Source organism: Octodon degus, unplaced genomic scaffold (genome assembly GCF_000260255.1).
Source record: "Octodon degus isolate 3935 unplaced genomic scaffold, OctDeg1.0 scaffold00001, whole genome shotgun sequence".
In the NCBI taxonomy this organism is placed as follows: domain Eukaryota; kingdom Metazoa; phylum Chordata; class Mammalia; order Rodentia; family Octodontidae; genus Octodon; species Octodon degus.
Genome location: NW_004524577.1, coordinates 395,401 through 416,244, shown reverse-complemented (window position 1 = coordinate 416,244; position 20,844 = coordinate 395,401). Strand labels below are relative to the sequence as shown.

At 43.0% G+C, this 20,844-nt stretch overlaps 1 protein-coding gene across 1 annotated transcript in view; it reads left to right on the top strand.

Moving 5' to 3' along the window:
* Positions 1 to 20,844, top strand: part of Dnah3 (dynein axonemal heavy chain 3) — a 188,169-nt gene that overhangs the window by 45,090 nt on the left and 122,235 nt on the right. Inside the window, exons 18-24 of the mRNA XM_023701788.1 lie at positions 373 to 517; positions 3,534 to 3,745; positions 7,754 to 7,845; positions 13,344 to 13,458; positions 15,773 to 15,889; positions 16,675 to 16,854; positions 18,259 to 18,395. Coding sequence (XP_023557556.1) covers positions 373 to 517; positions 3,534 to 3,745; positions 7,754 to 7,845; positions 13,344 to 13,458; positions 15,773 to 15,889; positions 16,675 to 16,854; positions 18,259 to 18,395 — 998 coding nt within the window. The remainder of the gene's footprint in view (positions 1 to 372; positions 518 to 3,533; positions 3,746 to 7,753; positions 7,846 to 13,343; positions 13,459 to 15,772; positions 15,890 to 16,674; positions 16,855 to 18,258; positions 18,396 to 20,844) is intronic.

Sequence of the window (20,844 nt, the reverse complement as noted above, 5' to 3'; positions counted from 1 at the left end):
CAAATGTCAGCCACAAGCTTTTAAGCATGAAGGTTCTGAACTTGGAGGCAAGGCTGCATATGAAGGCTCACAAGCAGTCACATAAACAACTAGAGGACGTGTGGAAACTATCCTAATGGAGACAGCACACACGGGGTGGGTGCCCTGGGAACAAAGAGGGCGGGGAACAGCAGACTGCCTTACCGCTCCCACACTGAGCTGCCAGAGCCCTCAGAGGCAGCTGAGGGATCTTCCAACTGTGGTCCTGGCCTTTTGTTCCTCTGGTACTCTCAAAATAAATGAGCATTTTCTCCACTTACTTCTTAAGCTAATGGAGAGTTCTGGGGTTTGAGAACTAGTTGCCCAATAGACAGCACCCTCTTTGTCCTGCAGCTAATCAATAAGGAGGAAGAGCTGTTGGACAAGGAGAAGAGTACCTTCCCTCTTCTGCAAGCCCTAATAACCAACAGGGTGCCCTACGAACAGCTGTGGGTGACGGCCTATGAGTTCAGCACTAAGTCGGAGGAGTGGATGAACGGTACGATGTGGTCTCATTCTGCTGGGACGGAGTGGAAATGGGGTGGGAGATCCAGCCAGCCAGCTCTGAAATAAGCTTTACTCTTTAGAGTCTGTCTAAACTTTTCATCAAATTTTGGCACCCTGGATTAAGACAGCCGCAGTCCAAGTTGTCTAATGCAATAATAAAGGAAGCTAGAGATCAAAGACCTTGATAGACCTAGACCTTGATAAGCATGAGGACCATGCCTTTTGTTCCAGCTACTTGGGAGGCTGAGACAGGAAGATTGAGAGTTCGAGACCAGCCTGTGCTACTTAGTGATGCCTGTCAAAAAAAAAAAAAAAAAGGAAAAATTAAGAAGGACTGGGGATGTGGCTGAGTGTTCCCTGGCTTCAATCCGAAGTATCTCTAAGGCGAAGGAGGAGGAGAAATGGAGAAAGGGAAGAGAGGGAGGGGAGAGGAAGGAGATCATCTCCAGATAAAATAGAATCAGCAGTGCCCAAAACTATGGGCTGGCAGTAACTCAGAGCGGAGAGTAGGGGGGTAATCTGCTGTTCCTTGGGGGTACTGCATAAGAAGAAGCCCCAGTCACCTGCAAACTTCCTTTTACTAGAAAGGGAAGGAATCCATCAGCCTGAGTGCAGTGCGTTTGAGGTGAGTCATTGAGGTGTAAGTGCGGAGTTTAAGAGACGGTTTGGGAGATGTGATCTACATATTATGTGATGGGGAATAATCCATGTGTAGATTACGATTAAAGCTGAGGATGATGTCACCTGGGAGACATGTTTAGGAACTGAAAATAAAATCTGAGCCCCCTACCTTTGTTTTTAGTGCTTCAATAGTATAAATATACCCGGTATGTAGACTTTACTGCTGATACAACTCTGGATGCAACCATGATTGTTTCCATTAAACAAAGTCCTAAAACCCACTGGGTAGAGGTACACACCTACAGTTGGAACTTAAGAGGCTGAGATGCAAGGATGGCAAGTTCAAGGCCAGCCGGGGCAGCTTAGTGAGACCTTGTCTCAAAATAAAATTTAAAAAGTGGAGGCTGGGCTGAAGGCCTGGGGACACAGCTCAGTGGTGGAGCGCTTGCTTAGGGTTCAATCCCCAGTACTGAAAGAGAAGGAAAAAAAAGTTCCTGAAGTGAAGCAGCTAGCCCAAAGTGTACATTGTTAAATTACTAGCATTCTAAAAATATTTTTATTGTTGTCTTCCAGAAAGGCTGTTTCAGCACAATCTTCTAGCAGTTTTTAGGAGTGCCTATTTGTCATATTCTCAATGAAACTGTGACCTAGCAGCTCTGAAAGGCAGCAGAACTCTGGGACAAGTCAGCCTTTTCTCTTGAGGTGGTGTTTAAAATGCTGCCTTTGTTTTTATTCTTTCCTGTGACTACCGCTGATGCTGACTGTTTATTGAGAGTCCGATTCCTGTTTCCTAAGCACTGCGGCAAGTGTTTCAGGCTGAGAACCGCTGAGTCTCCCCAGCCTGCTTCACTGCACAGAGCTGAGCCAGCCTGTCCCCGAGAGCTCGCCTTTGTGTGGAGACAGTGAGGCGGCAGTGCTGCCTCAGCCGTGCGTCCCGTGGCAAAGTCCCGCAGCATCTGCCGTGTTTCGGGTGCATAGACTTACACACGTTTCTTGTCTTAATTTTTTGATTACTCAACAAAAAAGTGAAATTGGGTGAAGTGGCACTTGTTTTAGTCTCAGATACTGGGAAGGTGGGAAGGTCACTTGAGCCCAAGAGTTAAAGACCAGCCTAAGCAACACAGCAAGATCCTGCCTCAGAAGAGAGACAGGGAGGAGGAGGGAACAGGTGAGAGAAGAGGAGAGAGGGAGGAGAGAAGGGGGAGGGGGAGAGCTGATGCAGCGCACTAAGTAAATGCGGCTGTGCTTAGTTGAGGCAGCCCTAAAAGGAAAGCGTTTGAGTAAATTAACAACATGGAGATGCAAGTTTATGCTAATTTGAAATATTCTAGGGAAAGCAGTGGCGTAGAAAGGTTTTGGCTGAACATGAAACCCAAATACTAAAGATTCTCTGTAAAGGAAAGCAGGGGCAAGGGAGAAGGAAGCTGCTGCTTTGTTTTTTTTTTTAAAAAACACTTTTTTTTAAAAATTTTATTTATGTGTGTGTGACCAGCTCAGCCCACCAGGGGGCAGGGCTGGCTGGCATGTGGTGCTGGGGGATTGAACCGTGGTCCCTGTGCTTTGCTAAGCTTGTTCTAAGTAGGCGCTTTAGACCACTGAGCCATCTCACCAGCCCCAGAAGCTGCTGCTTTGGTTTTCCTTTAAAGAAAGTATCATTCTTTGTGTTTTAAATAATTGCAGAGAAGCCAGACATAGCTCAGCGACAGCAAAAAGTTGTGAGCTTGATTCTTGATTAAATCAATAAATAAATGCAGAAAAGTTGCCAGAACTGTGCAGAGCGCTCTTCACCCACCTTCTGCAGTTACTATTTCCCTGTGTCTATGGAGCTCATTCTCCTATTGAGACAGCATTTAAAACTAGCAGTGATTGGCGCCCTAACTGTAACCCACCAGGCATGCTGTCAGCTGCTCTACTTATGCTGTTTCACTTCATTGTCACCATTACCCTTGGAGGTGTCTGTGATCACCCCTGTGTCACAGATGAAACTACTGAGGCCTAGAAAAGTTCGGCAACATGCCCACCACTTTCCAGTAGTTCTGCGGAGGTTGTAAATCCAGATGCAAACTCAGAGCCCTCCCCCGCCCCTTTTTGGTACTGAGGATAAAAATCCAGGCCTTCACACTGAGCTTTGTCCCAACCCTTTTTATTTCTGAGGCCAAATCTCACTAGTTGCTAAGTTGCCAAGCTGGGCTCAAATTTTCCATTCCCCTGCCTCAGGCTCCTGGAGTGCTAGGATTACAGGAGTGTGCCACTACACACAACTGGTCTGTGCTTGTCCAGTCCTGTACAACTGGCAGTGTTCTCAGTCCTGTGAATTACAGGTACACAGGACAGACATGTTCTTGTTTGCCTGACCTTATTTCCTCTTCCTGTCTTTTGTATTCCAGGTCCCCTCTTTTTGCTGAATGCTGAGGAAATCACAGAGGAGATAGGAAATATGTGGAGAACAACATATAAGCTGACCAAGACCTTCGCCGACGTGCCGGCACCCAGGCGCTTGGCAGAGAATGTCAGACTGAAGGTGGAGAAGTTCAAGCAGCACCTTCCCATCCTCAGCATCTCCTGCAATCCAGGCATGAAGGACCGACACTGGCAACAGGTTCCTGTCCCTGCCTGCCTAGGTGGTCCTGCCCTTGCTAGGTCTTGGTCCCAATCCTCATTCCCTTGGGAAGACAGGAAACATTACCAAGTCCAGCTGTGCCCTGTCACAGAAGAATCTGTTCTGGGCCAGAGGGCCAATAATTAGCTTGGTTACTGAAGGAAGGGAGTGGATGGGCTATGAAAGGAACTTCCTGCCTTATAAGCAGGTTGACCCTTTTTGTTGGGGCCCCCTTGCTGGTGCTTGAATATTCTCTCAGCTGCTGGCTACAAAGGGTTTCCTTCTTGGTTTTCCTAAGAAAATGGTCACTGGAGGTCCCAGAAGGTGACAAGAGTGTTAAATTACAGCAGGAAAACCTTATTCCTTGGCCTAGCATACAAAAAACCAAATATCACGTCTTTCCCCAAAGCTTGCTAGTGTCGCCAGATGAGTCCTGCTCAGGCTGTGGTGAAACAGGCTAGGTTCAGAAATAACTTTGCACTCTCATTTCAGCCCTGTGGGCCTACAAATGAGAATAACAAATATCCTCCCTGAAAATAGTTGGGATTTTTATAAACAACCAAGTGTGAGGGTGATAAATGTGGTGTGAACATGAAGAAGAAAGAAAGAACATTCGCTGTTTCTCAAATGATCATCACATTCAAGGTCTAGCAGTGGCCTTGAAGTGCTCTCTACCAGGGAGTTACAGTCTGTGGGGAGGAGAAGAGATGGAAGAGTCTTCTTGGTCTTGGTGTGTCAGCTTTCCATCACTGCAACAAAATACCTGTGAAAATCAACTTGAAGGATGAAAGATTTGCTTTGGCTCACTATGTTAGAGACCTCAGTCTGTGGTTTTAAGTTCATGGCGAGGCAGAAACACTATGGCAGAAGGATGTGGTGAAACAAGTCTGATCACCTCATGGCAGTCAGCGGACAGGGGAAGAAGAGAGAAGAGGAGAGGAAAGAGAGGTGCTAGAGATAAGGCATAAGATAAGACAATGCCAGGGGCCCTGCCCCTTAGCTCAGCTCTTTAAGTGGCTGCTTCAACAAAGTAGTCAGGCTCAGGTTGCTGTGGTTCATCCCCACAACTCAAGCCAGCCAAACCTGCCTTGAAGGCATTCTGAGCAAAAAAAAAAAAAAAAAAAGACAATGCCAACTAGGTCTACCTTCTAAGTTTCTATCCCGTCCCAATACCCCATCAAATTCTGAAGTTATCAGTAGATTAATCCTTATGACCAATCACCTTTCCAAAGCCCTGCCTCTGAACATTCCTGCATTGCTTTCAACATGTGAGCCTTTGGGGGACATTCTGGTCAAATCATAAATACCTGGCCTGAAATTCCCTCAAAACCAGTACAAGACTGAAGGCATAGTCTCTGGAAGGACCTAGTCTGATACATGCAATGCCTTCAAGAGAATGGACCCTTGAGCCCAGAGTCCAGACACGTGTTGATCTGTCCAGGAGAAAGAGGTTGTGGTACTTAAGAACTTCTGGGTTTCTCTGAGAGAGGAACTACTTTAGATTTTCCACAATGTCTTGATATTGGACACCTAAACAAGATAGGGAGAGGTTGTCTAAATAGACCTACAGTCTTGGATCTTCTGGTAAGCGATCTGTAAAGGTTGGCTGTCACCACTTGGTGCATCTGGGGTTCCTCCCCCACAAACATGGTCAGCCTAGATCTTTGACCAGCTTTGGGAGACGGGGTGAGGGCAGCTGGATGGTCTGGTGAACTCTGGTAGTACTGTTTCCCGATGAGATGGCACTAGCAAGAGTGTACTGAATCATACTTAAAAATAATCCAAGAGAGGATCATGCAGATAGTTCAGCAGATTAAAGTGCCTGCTTAGGCAGATGCAGGGGCTGGGGTTCGATCCCTGGGGTATCATGGTGGCCCCGCCCCTGGGGCCTGCTGAGACAGCGATTGAGACTGGGCGTGGTGGTGCGTGCCTGTAATCCCAGCACTTGGGAGGCTGAAAAACAGGAGGATCACTACAAGTCCAATCTGTGTGGTGAGACCCTGTAGACCCTATACTAAATACATTAAAAAAAATAATAATCCAAGGACTCAATTCCCTTTACCTGGTACTTCCTCTGTGATGGTACTGGTCTTGCACACGAGCACTTAAAAAAAAAATCCCACCTATTGCTAGCCCTTTAGAATTTGCATTTATAAATAAATTGGAAAATGATACATTAGAATTATAATAAGTAATAATAATAATGTTCAAGAGCCACTGAGGCCAGTGGCTGCCCACCAGATTATATAGACCCAGGGTTTTGGAATTAGAGAACCAAATGGTTTGCTAACCTCTAAAGGCAATTTAAAAACTAAATATACCAATCTCAGTCCTTTCAGTGGACCAAGTACTGTGTTAGCTCTTTTCTGCAGCTGTGTCATTGTGTTGCTCCAAGCTGTACTGTCAGGTACAAGAGGATGAATGAGAGCCAGGGACAAACAGGAACAGTTGTACATGCTGGGCACTACACACTCTAGCAAAACAATGCTATTTTTGTGCAGTAGAATATGAGTTGTACTTTCTAGAGGGATGAAGTGACCTGTGAGGAGTGCTGGATAAGAGCTTTGGTTCAGAATTGGAACAGGACCCAAATACTGTTCTGCCATTAATTAGCAGAGTGATCTGGGACAAGATCATTCACCTCATTTTTCTTATATGAAAAATGGAATTAATACCATATTAGTATCTTCCTCATTGTGTTGTGAGAATAAAATAAATGCACAGAGTTCTGAAATAGTGCCATACAGTAAGCTCTCAATAAGATGTTAAGTACTGTTGTTATTCCCATGGCCTTCCTGATCCTCCAGGTGTCCTCAGAACTCACTTTTGGAAGCCACTTGGGTTAGCCGAGTCATTCATGCCTTCACTCCATAAGCATCCTTTGGTGCCAACCAAATGTTAGGCACCTAGGACACAGGGCTGAGACAGGCAGAACATGACAAGGCTCCCATGCCCCTTACTGCTCTGGCATCCTTTAATCCTATGGGGCTGGACAGGGGCACAATTGAGCAGGAGGCAGGGTAGAGCCTTTATAGAGCCTCATTCTCCTTCAGTCCCCATGTCCTCTTCAGCATGCAGGACAGATCTGAGAAGTGTCACTTAAGAGATTCTTCACTTCAGATATTGCACAGGAGTGTTGTACTTAGGAGACAAACTTGAGAAAGTATTTACATGAGAGGAATGGGGAACTTCCAACAAGTAGGCCCCGTAGGATGGAAAGGTTTTTGTGTGTTTGTTTGATTCTTTTTTTTTTTTTTTTTTAACTTTTTTATTTTAGGGAAGGGTTTACAGGGTGTTCAGGGTCTCATGACTAGATCGGACTCATAATGAGCCTGTTTACAGCCTCCCAAGAGCTGGGATTACAGGCGCACACCACCATGCCCAGTCTCAATCACAATCCCAGCACGCCCCGGGGGAGGAACCAGCATGGCAGGCCTGGGGATTGAACCCCAGCCCCTGCATCTGCTTGCAGGTGCTTTAATCCACTGAACTATTTGGCCAGCCCTTGTTTGAGTCTTAAAGTTGCAATTATTGGTATACATTAATTGTACAAAACAATGGGTTTTATTATGACATCTTCATACTTGTTTGTGGTGTACTTTCATCACATCCAAGGGCGGATGTTTTGAAGCAGGGAGTCCCTCCTCCTCAGCACCCTAGATCACAGAATTTGGGAGTCTGACTGTCTGGTGGACTCAGGACTTCCTCCCTTCACTCAGCAAATCTTACTTCAGCTTCAATCACAGACAAGGTTTTGCACAGGATCTTGCAGCACAGGGACAGCTACCTGGGGTTATTTAACTGAACTTGAATTAATTAAAATTAAATAAAAATGAAAAGTCGGTCCCTTGGTCACACTAGCTGCATACTTCAGTGCTCAGTGGCCTCTGGGGCTGGTGGCTATAGTACTGGACAGCACAGATGAAGAAACTTGCATCATCACAAGGGTGTCTCTTGGACGGCTCTGTCTGAGACAGCAGATATTTTCCTTTCTTTTTTTCTTTGCAGATCAGTGAGATTGTTGGTTATGAAATAAGTCCCACGGAAACAACTTGCCTTTTGAATATGCTGGATTTTGGATTCGGCAAATACATTGACAAGTAAGGTTTATCCTTTTCTTCTGGAAGGTTTTTGGTCCAAATGTATGTGCATTCCCACCATGAGATGGTTGGCCCTACTGGTCTATTTTCTTCTGTTTTAAGGTGGCTTAAGGTTATTTAATAACCCAACTCCTCCCTGCCCCTCTTTAGCTGTCTTACTGTTGGGGAGGCTCTCGTTTCCAGCTGCAGAGCTCATGACGGGTCAGGGCTAGTAACTGAGTCAGGGACTTTTATTGCAAAGAAAAATATAAAAAGTTCTTTGAACCTTAATCTCAAGCTGTCAGTGACTCAGGGCAAAACCACTCAGCCTTCCTGAGCCTCAGTTTACTTGTCTTTACACAAACAAACAAACAAACAACAAACCAGAAGTATCCCCTGAGCAATAAAGCCCCATGAAATATGGTCTAATAAAAGATATTTTCCCTGTCTCCAAATGCCCCTGGAATTTGTGCATGAGAATTTGTATTTTTTTTCAATTGATATTTTTAGAACCAAAGTCTTAGCAATAGTCTAAGAGTCGTAGAATCCTGTGTGCTGTTTTTACTTCCTGCTCAGCAACAACAGACCAGAGAGATCTTGTGTTGCCAGACTGGAGACCTTGTTAGGTCTGGGTTTGGGTCTAACAGGACATCTGCGGTTCCTAGAGTAAAGGAGTCCTAGCAGCTGGCAGTTGAGAACTCACTAGCAAGGAACATTCTCAGCGCTGCCCCACCCTGAAGAATCCATTCTGGAATGGGCCCTGCTGGCTGGATTTTAACAAGTCCTAAGTCACACATGGTGGCACATGCCTGTAATCTCAGCATTTAGGAGGCTGAGGCAGAAGGATCTCTTTGAGTTCAAGGCTGGGTTACACAATGAGTTTAAGGCAGCCTAAACTGCACAGGGATACCCTGTCTCAAAAAGACCAAAATAAAAGGTGAAATAGATTATAATATTTCATGCTGAAATGATAATATTTTGCATATAGTGTTAAAATACATTACAGAAAGTAATTTTATCTGCTTCTCTTTACTTTTTTAAGAAAATGCGACTGTTGGACCCTAAAATTATGAACATGGCTCATGTCACATTTCTGGTGGACAGAGATGTTCCCAGCAATTGTGGTTGCCCAGTGAAGTCTGAGAACTCCCCCTCCACATGGGGCAGGCCAGGCCTCATCTAAGTGCTTCCCCCCCAAATCTCTGCCACTTGGGTGCTATGATTTCCCTCCCAGTGCCCCCAGGGCACTGACCCTCATTGATGAGCAGACCTAGCCACATGTGCATTTTTACAAGTGTAAGTGGCAGTTTGCCCTCAGTAACTCTGTGAATCAACCAACTGTGAGTTGAAAGCATTTAAGAAAAAAAAGAGTGTATCTATATTGAACATGTATAGAATTTTTCCTCTCTTCCTAAGCAATGTAACAGCTATTTACATAGCACTTGCATTTTATTAGATAGTATAAATAACCTAGAGATGATTTGAGTATACAAAAAAATTCTATAGGTTATGTGCTTATCAATTGTTAATTAAATAAGACAAAACACACACCTTATGACTGTCAGGTATGAGTTAACATGCAAGTGATCACATAGGTGCAGCATTAATTGGTTTGGGAATTCGCAGCACATATAAAGAGTCTTGAGCGTCCTCAAGGATCCACTCAGAGTCCTGGAATGAATTCTCCACTGATAACCAAGACACGTCATTGTTTTGTCCAAAGATCTCATTGTCCCTCAAGTAAGGTGTTTCCAAGAGACATCAACTATTGAATACCTATTCTGCACCAGGGATTTAATACACATTAACAGATTTATCCATAAAAACAACCTAGTGTTCTAACCAATATTCTCACTTTATATCAGGAAATAAACAGAGGTAAAAGGGGTTAAGTAATTAGCCACCAGTCATAGCTATAACTGAAAGAAACAAGAATTTAACATAGGCAAGCAGACTCTAGAGGCTTAACTATTACTTTTTACTCCCTCAAAAGTACATTTGTTTAAGGAGACAAAAACTGTACAAATAAATATGTAGCTACTCTTCCTCTCTCCACGCAGGTGTGTCCAAGAACTGCAAATCTGGAAGCATTGGTGCATTGGCCACATTGTTAAACTTTGTGCATCTTGGGGCTGGGGAGATGGCTCAGTGGAATAAGCACTTCCCTGGCAAGTGCAAGGCCTGAGTTCAATCCCTGGTTCCGCAAAACAAAAAAACAAAAACAAAAACAAAAAACAACTTTGTGCATCTTGGCTTCCTTGTCTGAAAAACAGGAAGAGCGTTAGCTGGGTGACTAGAGTTATTGTGAGAATTAGGAGATAAAGCATTGTCTTTGTGGGTTCCTGGTGCTGTAACAAAATACCTTACATGAGGTAACTTATAAATAGCAGAAAAGTATTGCTCACAGTTCAGGGTCTAAGCACTGGCAGATTCTGTGTCTGGTGAGAGCCCTTAGATGGCTATCCCCTCTTGCTAACCCTTATATGGTGGAAGAGTAGGAGTGCTAATCCTATCCATGAAGGGCGAGCCACTTTGCAAAGGCCTCACCTCCTAAGACCTTCCCATTGGGTGTTGGAAGACTATCCCACCAGGTATTAGGTTCCAATAGATTAATGGAACCCCTTCCAACTCCATTTCAATATATGAATATTTCCCTTTCCAAGAACGTGGTTCCCTAATTTTGGCCATACCTGGTTTTGGGACCCAGGTCCCAATCTAGAAACCAGAGAAAGAACTCTTTTTTTCTTTCTTTCTTTCTTTCTTTCTTTCTTTCTTTCTTTCTTTCTTTCTTTCTTTCTTTCTTTCTTTCTTTCTTCTCCTTCCTTCCTTCCTTCCTTCCTTTTTTCTTTCCTTTTTTCCATATTCCTTTCTGTGGATCAGGGGCCACAGATGATTCTACTCACAGCATCATGGAGGACAAAAATTTTCAGACCATAGAGGGCATGTAATCCAAGCTGATATCAGATCTGGGTATTCAGCAACTACCTATTAATGAGATGTGATTTTCCCTGTATCCCACTCACACCTTAATTAATGCAGCTTTATCCCAGCTTTTAGCTAATGACTTCTCTAGCATATTTGGGTGAGGTCAACTCTTGATATACTTCATGGATTTCCAAATTGATTAAGCTGACACCTCTGCAATCATTTACATTTTAAGTCATGCTTTGGGTGGTTTGCTAGGCACATTGCAAGCCTTTTGTCTTGTTTAATTACACTACCAACTCTATGACATGGACAAATCAGGGCTACATCAGACCTCAGGGCCTTGGCTGTGGCCACACGTCCAGTTAGCACAGAGGCTTCAGGACCCCTTGTCTCATGATCTGAGTTGGCATCTACTTTTCTTAATTAGTGCCTATATTCATGTTCTTTTTGGTCCTCTCCCAAAGACTACCTGAGGATGGTAACCATGCTTCTGAAATCCTGAACAGTTACTGTTTAGAATTATATATACCTGGTTTCTCCCTCCTTCCTGAGGCCACATAACAGTTCTCAGCTCTACTTCATCAGCACATTTTGACTGATCACATGTGAATGGCTCTGTTGTTCCTCCCAACAAGAACGCGAAGGAAGAAACACTAGCTCAGAGGCCCGAGGAGCACATGTCCGGCCCACATCCCGCACTCCTCAGCTGTGTGGCTTTGGACACACCGCTTGCTTTCTCTGAATTTGTTTTCTCACTTGTGAGTAAAGATCAAAGATGGTCTTTCTGTAGCTTAGGATGTGGTGAAAAACAAGAGTCAAGGCTAGGAGGGTAATTCCTGCTTCCTCTTCCAAGAACTTGGTTTTCTGCTTTCTGTGTCTGCACCTGGTTTTAGGACCTAGTCTCCATGTGGAAATAAGAAAGGACTCTTTCCCCTCTTTTCCTTTCACATTCCTTTCTGTCGAGCAGGGGCTGTAGATGGTTCTGCTCAGAAAGTCATGAAAATAGCAGGCATTTTTGCCAAGCAAAGGGATGAGATGGAAACAAAATCCTTCACATAACAGATGTATAAAATATCGATAACAAATACAAATATAGGCAAATGAAGTTTTTGTTTTGTTTTGTTTTTGTGGAACTGGGGACTGAACTCAGGCCCTTGCGCTTGCCAGGCAAGCACTTATTCTACTGAGCTATCTCCCCAGCCCCAAGATTTTTAAAAGATGAACAAAATAAGTCTTTTTTCAGTGACCTCAAAATAGTGGTTCTCAGTGGGGGGAGTTTTCCACTCCAGCATACATTTGGCAACATCCAGAACCACTCTTGGTTGTCACAGTAGGCAGTGAGTTGGGGTGGGTTAGATTGTCTGCTACTAGCATCTAGTGGGAAAAGGCTACGGATGCCACTAAACATCTTGAAATGCACAGAACAATCTTCCATGGCAAAGAATTATCCAGTGTAGCCGCAATGTGTGAGTTCTTACTCATTCACTGTAAGGTCCTAGCCAACACGCCCATACCAAAAGTCAGGTAAATGAGAAAAGCACGACACATTTATTTAATCAGAGTTACATAGCATGGGAGCAATGAAGATCAAAATTTCTAGAAAGGAACTAATTTTACACTTAGATTTCATGAAGCCAGCCATGTATAAATGTGATTGGACAAAAGAATCTATGCTGAGAGAGAAAAAGAGAGGTGAAGAGAAGCCATTTTCTTGGCCTCTGTGTGGTACGATTTTGGAGGAAAGAGGTTCTAACTTCTTTCTTTCTTTCTTCTTTCTTTCTTTCTTTCTTTCTTTCTTTCTTTCTTTCTTTCTTTCTTTCTCTTTCTTTCTTTCTCACCAGGGACCTTGAACTCGTCAGGCATGCACTTATGCCACTGAGCTATCTCCCCAGCCCTGAAGTTCTAGTTTCTATAACCAACCTTGAGGAAGAGAAATTCTGGTTTCTGTGACTCACTATGGGGGAAGAAGAGAGGCCGCAGGAGAAGCACAGAAAGACTTTGCTTCTGAGGTTATTTCTGAGACCATCCGTGCTCCTTTAATGTTCTGAGCCTGCCAAAGCACTGTACTTTGGGGTATCATTCTTTGAGCTTCAGCACTGGCTATGCTACTTTTTTAGGGCTGCAATCACAAAGCATCACAGCTTAACAATAGAAGCTTAAACAACAAAACTTATTTTATCATAACTTAGAGACTTGAAGTCTAAGACCAAGTTGTCCATAGGGCTGTTCTCTTGAGGCCTTTCCTTGGTTTGTAGATACCAGTCATACTGGATTAAGGTCATCCCTCATGACCTCATTTTATCTTAACTAATTCATTAAAGACCCTTTCTTCAAATACACTCATATTCTGAGCTACTAGGGGTTAGGACTTTGACAGAGAAATTTGGGGGGAATACTATTGGACACATAATTCTGCCTCAAAAGCCAATAAGGGAGACACTCTGTCACACATTTGAAGTAGCTGGCAAATCTTAAACATTTTGGTAAAATAAAAGCTGTTTGAAGTTCCCTTAAGACTGAGCTAAAATTCCTCCTTATGAGTTTCTCTGCTTCCTCCTATTGATGTTGATTTTGCCATGTTCTTTCTCCAGACTGGAGCCTATTGGTGCTGCTGCTAGTAAGGAGTATTCCCTGGAGAAAAACTTGGAGAAAATGAAGTTAGATTGGGGCAACATGACATTCAACTTCGTGAAGTACAGGGATACTGTGAGTCTCATCCAAGTGCAAGTGTGCTGAAGCAGCCCCAGTATCCTGGAAGCTCCTCAGTGTAAAGGAACTGAGCAAGCCTCCGGAATGAGCCTCTCCCGGGGCAAGCACAGGCTTCTGTATCCTTCTAGCATTCCTCAGGGCCCTCAAAAACAGACACGGGGTGGACAATGCCACGGGCTTCTCGAACATTTCCATGTACAGGACTCTTCGGGAGATCACCAAACAGTGGGTTCTGACTTGTCAGCTGGAGCTCGGGCCTGTAGTCCTGTAGCTCCAACAAGCCCAGGGACTGGGGCCAAGTTTGAACAGCAGGGATATAGACTTCTTTTCACCAGCACTGCAGATGACATATGAGTTTGTATAGCACATATGGAGGTGTGTAAACCCCTGACATTTGTTCAGCTATCTCTGGGTTCTGACTTATTTTTAGGGTGGGGCATGAGGTAGGGATGAAGGACACTGGGGGAGGCAACAGGCTAATGCACACGTCCTGCACACCGTGGCAGGCAGCCTGCAAGAAGACCTTCATTGGCTCTCTATTCTCCTCACAATCATAGTGTCTGGGCATCTGTATTTTAGGGCCACTTGAGTTTTTAATGTTCAGTGTGGATTAAGAACCAAAACACTAAAAATTACCATATCTTCCTTCTCTCCTGGACTGAATATTGCCCTCCTATGGCTTCTTTCTCCCGTTAGTTTCAGAAGTTGTGATCTTTGATTTCACACTTGGATAAGTGCTATGTTAAGATGTTATATCTGTATCAGGTCCCCATGATAAATGTATTTATGATACACTGCAAATACATAATGAAAAAAAAAAAACTGTGGGTGAACCCAGGGTGACAATGCAGTCTATAATCCCAGCTACTCAAGGGGCTAAAGTGGGGGGACCACAAATTTAAGGCTACCTGGGCAACTTAGTGAGACTCTATCTCAAAAATTAAAAGGGCTAGGGATGTATAGCTCAGTGGTAGTGCTTCTGGATTCAATTCCTAGTACTGACCAAAGAAAAAAGCACATAGATGAGACAGTGAGCCAGAGGAGAGCCAGCCCCACACGAGCTCATTACAGGCCTCTACCAGCACGGCCAGGTCACCTGTTCCTGGAAGCCTGGTTTGCATGGTCTATGGAAGCTATTGGGCTGAGCTCAGGAGTTCAGCTCAGGAGCCTGAGAATAGCTCTGTTATTGCTGGTACCACTTCAGAGTTTTCAACTGAAGTAGCTATAGACAGGGATCTCCAGCAAAATAGGAAGGAAGATACCACTCTAATAAGAACTGGACACGCACCTCCCAGTGCGAGTTACTGGTGAAGGAAGGTGCGAGTACACGTCCTAGGCCTAATGTGGCCACACAGACGTAGGCCTGAAAGGAGCAAAGCTAGAGCAAGAAAGATCAGATTTGACATAAGCTGTGGCTTATGTCACAGTGGCTCGGAAAGGGAAGTGCCATCTTAGGAGCTGACCAGGAAGGCACAGTAAACATACATGGTTCTGAAATATGACCCATCAAATATATAGGATAGAGGCTACAAAGCTATCTTGGATTAGGGTGGCTTTTATGTCTGTTTTTATCATGATACCTATATGCAAAAAAAAAAAATCAAACAACAATGTAATAGCTTTGTTTACAAAATAATTAGCTCTAGGGGCCAGGAAGATAGCTCAGTAGAATAAGCACCTGCCTGGCAAGTTCAATCCCTGGTAGTAGAAAAAAAAAAGCTCTAAACAACTTACAAGTATTTATGTCCCATCAATTTAATAAGTTTTTAAAAATAATACATACAAATAAAAATTTTAAAATACTTGTATTTTATTTCTAAGGAACCACAACAGTTATAATGAGTTGGCTGCAGCACGTGGATATAGGACTAAACCAGTTAGATTATAGCAGCAAATTCTGCCTAGAGGAGAGACCACCAAGAAACCCAGAGGGCCAAGAAGCGGGAACACTGGGAAGGGGCAGATGCCTTCTCCCACATAGGCTTTAGTCACATAACTTTATATCTGTGAAGGTGGTGACAAATTAGTATCTTTAACAACATTTTCAGAGCCAGGGAGATAGCTCTGCAGCATAAGAGCTTGCCTGGCAAGCAAAGGTCCTGAGTTCAATCCCTGGTACCATAAAAAAAAAAAATCACTTTTAAGGAAGAAAATAGAAATCTCATTTATCAATGCCTCTTAGTGGGGTAGAGTTCTGAGCTGTAAGGCTTTCAGAAAAATGGGGTGTGTGTGTGTGTATGTGTGTGTGTGTGTGTATGTGTGTGTGTGTGGTCACTCATGATATTGATGGGCAGTGGTTCTTTATTTTCAGGATACAAACATCCTATGTGCAATTGATGAAATTCAGCTGTTACTCGATGATCATGTGATAAAGACCCAGACCATGTGTGGCTCCCCATTCATCAAGCCGATAGAGACAGAATGCAGGGTGAGAGGACTTCCATGTTCTGCGGTGCACTACTAGCTCTGGGTTTCTCAGGGGAGGATGTTTCAAGTTAAATTAACAAAGAAGCTTACTCTCTCCTGAATGAAAAAGGAGCTTGATAAACTCAAAATAGATCTAAGCAAGTACACAATCCGCCTAAGGACAAGATTTGAATATACCTAATAAAATATATTTAGAAAGTTTCTCATGGACCTAAGTTAATATCAGATAAAAACTACTTGGAGGTAGAGGTTTAGCCTCCTTTGCTCATTGTCTGTAAAGGGAACAGAGACAAGGGTATGAACTTTAGATCAGACTGCCCAGGTTCAAGTTCTGGTTTACAGATGTGTGCCTTGGGCAAGTTGCTTGACTATTGTGTCTTAGTTTTCAATAAAGTGAGATTTATTAATAACTTGTACCCCATAAGGTTGCTGAATTAAATTTGTTTCATATTCATAAAGCACTCAGACCCTCACTTATTATGGAATAAGTGTCATAACTACTCTTACTATTTGTATCTTACCAGAATGTGAGCTCTGTGGGGCAAAAACTCTTGTTTGTTGCATTCATGACTGTATTGACATTGCCTGGAAGAGTGACCAGTGCATAAAAGACACTCAACAAGAACTTATTAAATAAGTGAATGAATGAATGAATGAATGGATGAATTCCTCCATCCATCCATCCATCCATCCATCCATCCATCCATCCATCCATTTGTTCAGTCACTGGGTCTGTGGTGCAGGGGAGCAGCTTAATGATTATGACATGGAATGCTAAATTCACAGAAATGGGAAGAAAAGCTCGTTCGTGTGCAGGAAAATTTGGATGCCTGGTTGAAGTGCCAAGCTACTTGGCTGTACCTGGAACCCATCTTCAGCTCAGAGGACATCATAGCCCAGATGCCAGAAGAGGGCAGGAAATTCGGCACTGTTGACAGTTACTGGAAGTCACTCATGTCTCAAGTGGTAAATTTTACCCCCGACACATGCCACCAGCAGGAGTGTGGGGTCCTGCAAGATGCCCCTCCTCATGCGTGGTGGACATGTCCCTTGGAACTGTTGAGTAAATTGGATATTTTCAAATTTGATATTTTTTTAATTTATTACATTTCAAACAGAAAACATATAACATAGAATACAGGACATCTTGGAAATTTCTTCTTCTTAGAGGTAACTATTAGCAGTTTGCATTATTTAGCTGTCCTTTCTTTTTCTTTTCTTTCTTTTTTTTTTTTCAGAACCAGAGATTGAACTCAGGCCCATGTGCTTGTCAGCAAGTGCTTACTCTACTGAGCCATCTCCCAGGCCCTTAGCTATCCTTTCTAATGAGATAAAAAAAAAACTTTATATCATATAGGATAATGTAATAAAAATTTCATAGCTCGAGAATCCTATTAGAATTTAAGTAATTGCTCACATTGTCACTCAATTATTTAACATATTTAATATCTATAGTGACTCAGGTATTATTTGGGAGTCAGAGGATATTCGCAGCTGATAAGAATATCTCTGCCTTCATAGAATTTGCGATCTTATGAGAACATAAGCTTAAATAAATAAGAGCTATAGCATATATAAAAATAAAATTTATATCTAGGGCTCCAAAGGGCCTCCAAAGACAGGTGACCCTAGAACAAAGCTTTGAAAGATGAGAATTTAATTGGGCATACAGAGCAATTAGGGCATCTCTCAAGAGACCATATTGTGTTCCTTTTAAAAGTCAAATGTATTCAAATTGGGACATATTTACAAGGAATTTGTCTCCAAACAATGCATCTGCCCTGGTTGTTTGCAGGAGTGAGATAAGTGAGAATTTATATGGCCCAGCCAGTGTGCTGTTTGTATTAGTCTCTGATTACAGAAGCCCACTCAGGTACTCAACCAAAAAGATAAAATGAGTATTCCTTGGAACAAAAGGAAAGAAAGCACAGCCAGACCTCCCAAAATGATGACTCTCAGGAATTCCCAAGTCATCTTTCCATACTTCTGACCACGGCTCCTCTTCCCACACCTGCTTCAGTCTGCAGCTGGCTTGCTCCTCCACTTGGTCGCATGGCAGAGGAGCCACACACAGCTCCACACTCCCTAGATGAAGGAGCCACCCCAGATCAGAATGTCGTGACCTGGGATGTAATTCTCCAGCTGTTAAAATATAATGATTCAGCTGCTTTCAGGTCCCCAACCCCTACTCAATCCATGACTGAAGGAATAACAGGCTAAATGAGCACTTGCCTCTGTGGGCTTGGGGATAAGGAGGGTAGGAACAAGGAAGCAGTTAGTTTGGTGACATCTGGCCACCCCTTCAGGCCATGGCCAGTCTCAGAATTTGGGGCGCATATTTTGACTTAACCTTATTTTGGTGGAATCCAGGTGAAAGATCCTAGGGTTCTAGTGGCAGGAGACCAGCCACGGATGACTGAGAAGCTTCGAGAAGCCAACCTTCTGTTAGAGGACATCCAAAAGGGGCTGAATGATTACTTGGAGAAGAAGAGACTATTTTTCCCCAGGTATCTACTATTGTTTTCTTATTGGGAGTTACTGTTTTGAGCCGTAAGTAGGTATAATTACGTTTTCCACACTGGCAATGGGCTTTAAGTAGTTTATCCCCTTCTTGGTTCTCCTTTTCTCCAAGAGGCAGCCTCTAGGAATGGAGCCTGCCTTCATGGTCATTATCTAGTGAGGCTGATGGGAGCCACACTTGGGCCCGTCAATACCGTTACGTCCTTCAGCGAAGAGGATATAGGAGTCATAACTAAGAGCCTGGCCTTCAGAGCTAAGCAGATCTCTTCTGGAGCCCCACACTTTCCACCTATTATTCTTAGACCTTCAGAAAATCTGTTTGACCCTCAGAGTTACCACAGTGAAACTGGGATATAGAAAGAATGGGCTCTTTGTATTTTTGTTGTGCAAATCAGAGAACTAATGTGTGTAAGCCATTTAACACTTAGACATGTTTCAGAAGTGCCAGATAAATTCTTTACCATCAAAATTTATAGTTCTAGTAGATTTATACATATTTGACACTCTTTTCCTCAAAAACTAATGTTCTGAATAAGGGTGAAAATATTAAGGGTTAGTTCCAGAAGGGAGGACCCTCACTCCTGAAAGCTGGTCCATGTCTAGTTCCTCATGGCTCCTCCATGTCATTTGGCCCTGAGCAGAATATAGGTTTGATCCTGACTTGCCTTTTAGGGTTCTTTTAAGTAGAGATAAATTTCCTTCCCAGATCCCCACCAAAAACAGCCAAACAAAAATTAGGAGTTTTTTTGTTTTGTTTTGTAATTCAGAAATGGTCGTGGTATTTGCTCAGTGTTATCTAGCAGAACTTTCTTCAGTAATAGGGGTGTTCTATACTAGTGACTTCAGGTATAATAGCCATTAGCCACATGTTACTACTGAATACTTTAAATACAGCTAGTGTGCCTGAGAAAGTGAATTTTTCATGCATTCAATATTAATTTTTAAAAGTAAATCGCTACTTGCAGCTAATGCTTTCCACATTGAACAGCACAATGTGGAAGAAATTCTGTTGTGGAAGTAAAAAATTCAGAAGAGATTAAGCTCAGGAAATTCCTGAGGTTTGAACTTTAGTTCTATTCTCACTGCTGTCATTATTACTAAAATGCAAATAGCCGACTGCACAATAGCACTTACTTTACAGTAGGACACTGCTCCAAATACTTTATATTTATTAATTTAATTTTGGCAATAAGCCTATGAGGTTAGGAGTATTATTATTAGTATCTATAAATGTGAAGCAACAATTTGCCCCAAACCATAAAATTGGTAAATGGCCAAACTGGAATTCAAATTCAAGAACTCTGAATTCAATACTCAGTCTTTGAACCCTGAGCCACGTTTCCTCCCAAAATTAATCCCTCTCCCTCCCTCAACAGTTCCCCATGTAGTCTTATGAAATAACATTGCTCTCAGCAAACATCTTGGAAATGTTAGTCCAATAATTTAATTTTATATTAAAATACAGAATGGTTACTCATCCATATCACTAAACCTTGTTCATGTTCACACATATTAGATACAAAGGTAAAGCAAATCCATAAAGATCACCCATTCATATTCACTTAGAAGTGAGAGAAACTGACATCCCTATTTGATATTAGTCAGGCAGCAAATAATTATTCAACACTTCATACTCAGTACTTCAAATAGTGTATTTGTTTCTTTTCTTAAGTAACAAACACGCCAAAACTCAGAAACTTAATCAATTATTTAGTTCAGAATCGTGGGTTGGGAGACTGGTCTGGGTGAAGCTGAGTGGCTCTTCTGGCCTCACCCAAACTCATTCACGTGACTACAGCCACTGGCAGCTGCCTGATGGTTGGCTTCCTGTTCACTGGGGCTACAGAGATGGTTGTGTTCCTTGTGTGTCATCCTCCAAAAGTCAGGGAGGTTTATTCACAAAGTGGTGATCGCAGGTAGAACAGCAACAGTGAGAACATCAAGGCCTCTTGCCGCCTGAGCTTGGACCTTGCACACATTCGAGTTCGCTAGATTCTGCTAGCCAAAGTGAGACACAAACCAGCTCAGACTCGAGAGACGTGAAAAAACACTTCAAAGTGAACTTGTTCTGTGTCCCTCACTGAATATGGTGGCCCATTCCATCACTATATTCAGTGAAGACCATAATCACAGGGTTCCTCCTTACAGAACCTTCAGCCTGGTGGTCATAGTAGGAGTTTTAATCTTGTACATTTTTTTGAAGGCTTGCTGTTGCTCCTTTTAGGGTTTGAGCAAGAGATGAAGTTATCTTATTTTCTCTAGTTTAAAACAGTAGAAGGTCTCTGCATGTAAATAGATTCATTACCAGGTACTTTTATTGTTTCACAACTATAACATTTTCTGACAAAGTTAGAAAGAAGCAAAGACAGAGGTGTTTCTATTCTCTTCTCTTCCCCTCCCCTCCCCTCTCCTCCTCTCCCCTCTACTCCCCTCCCC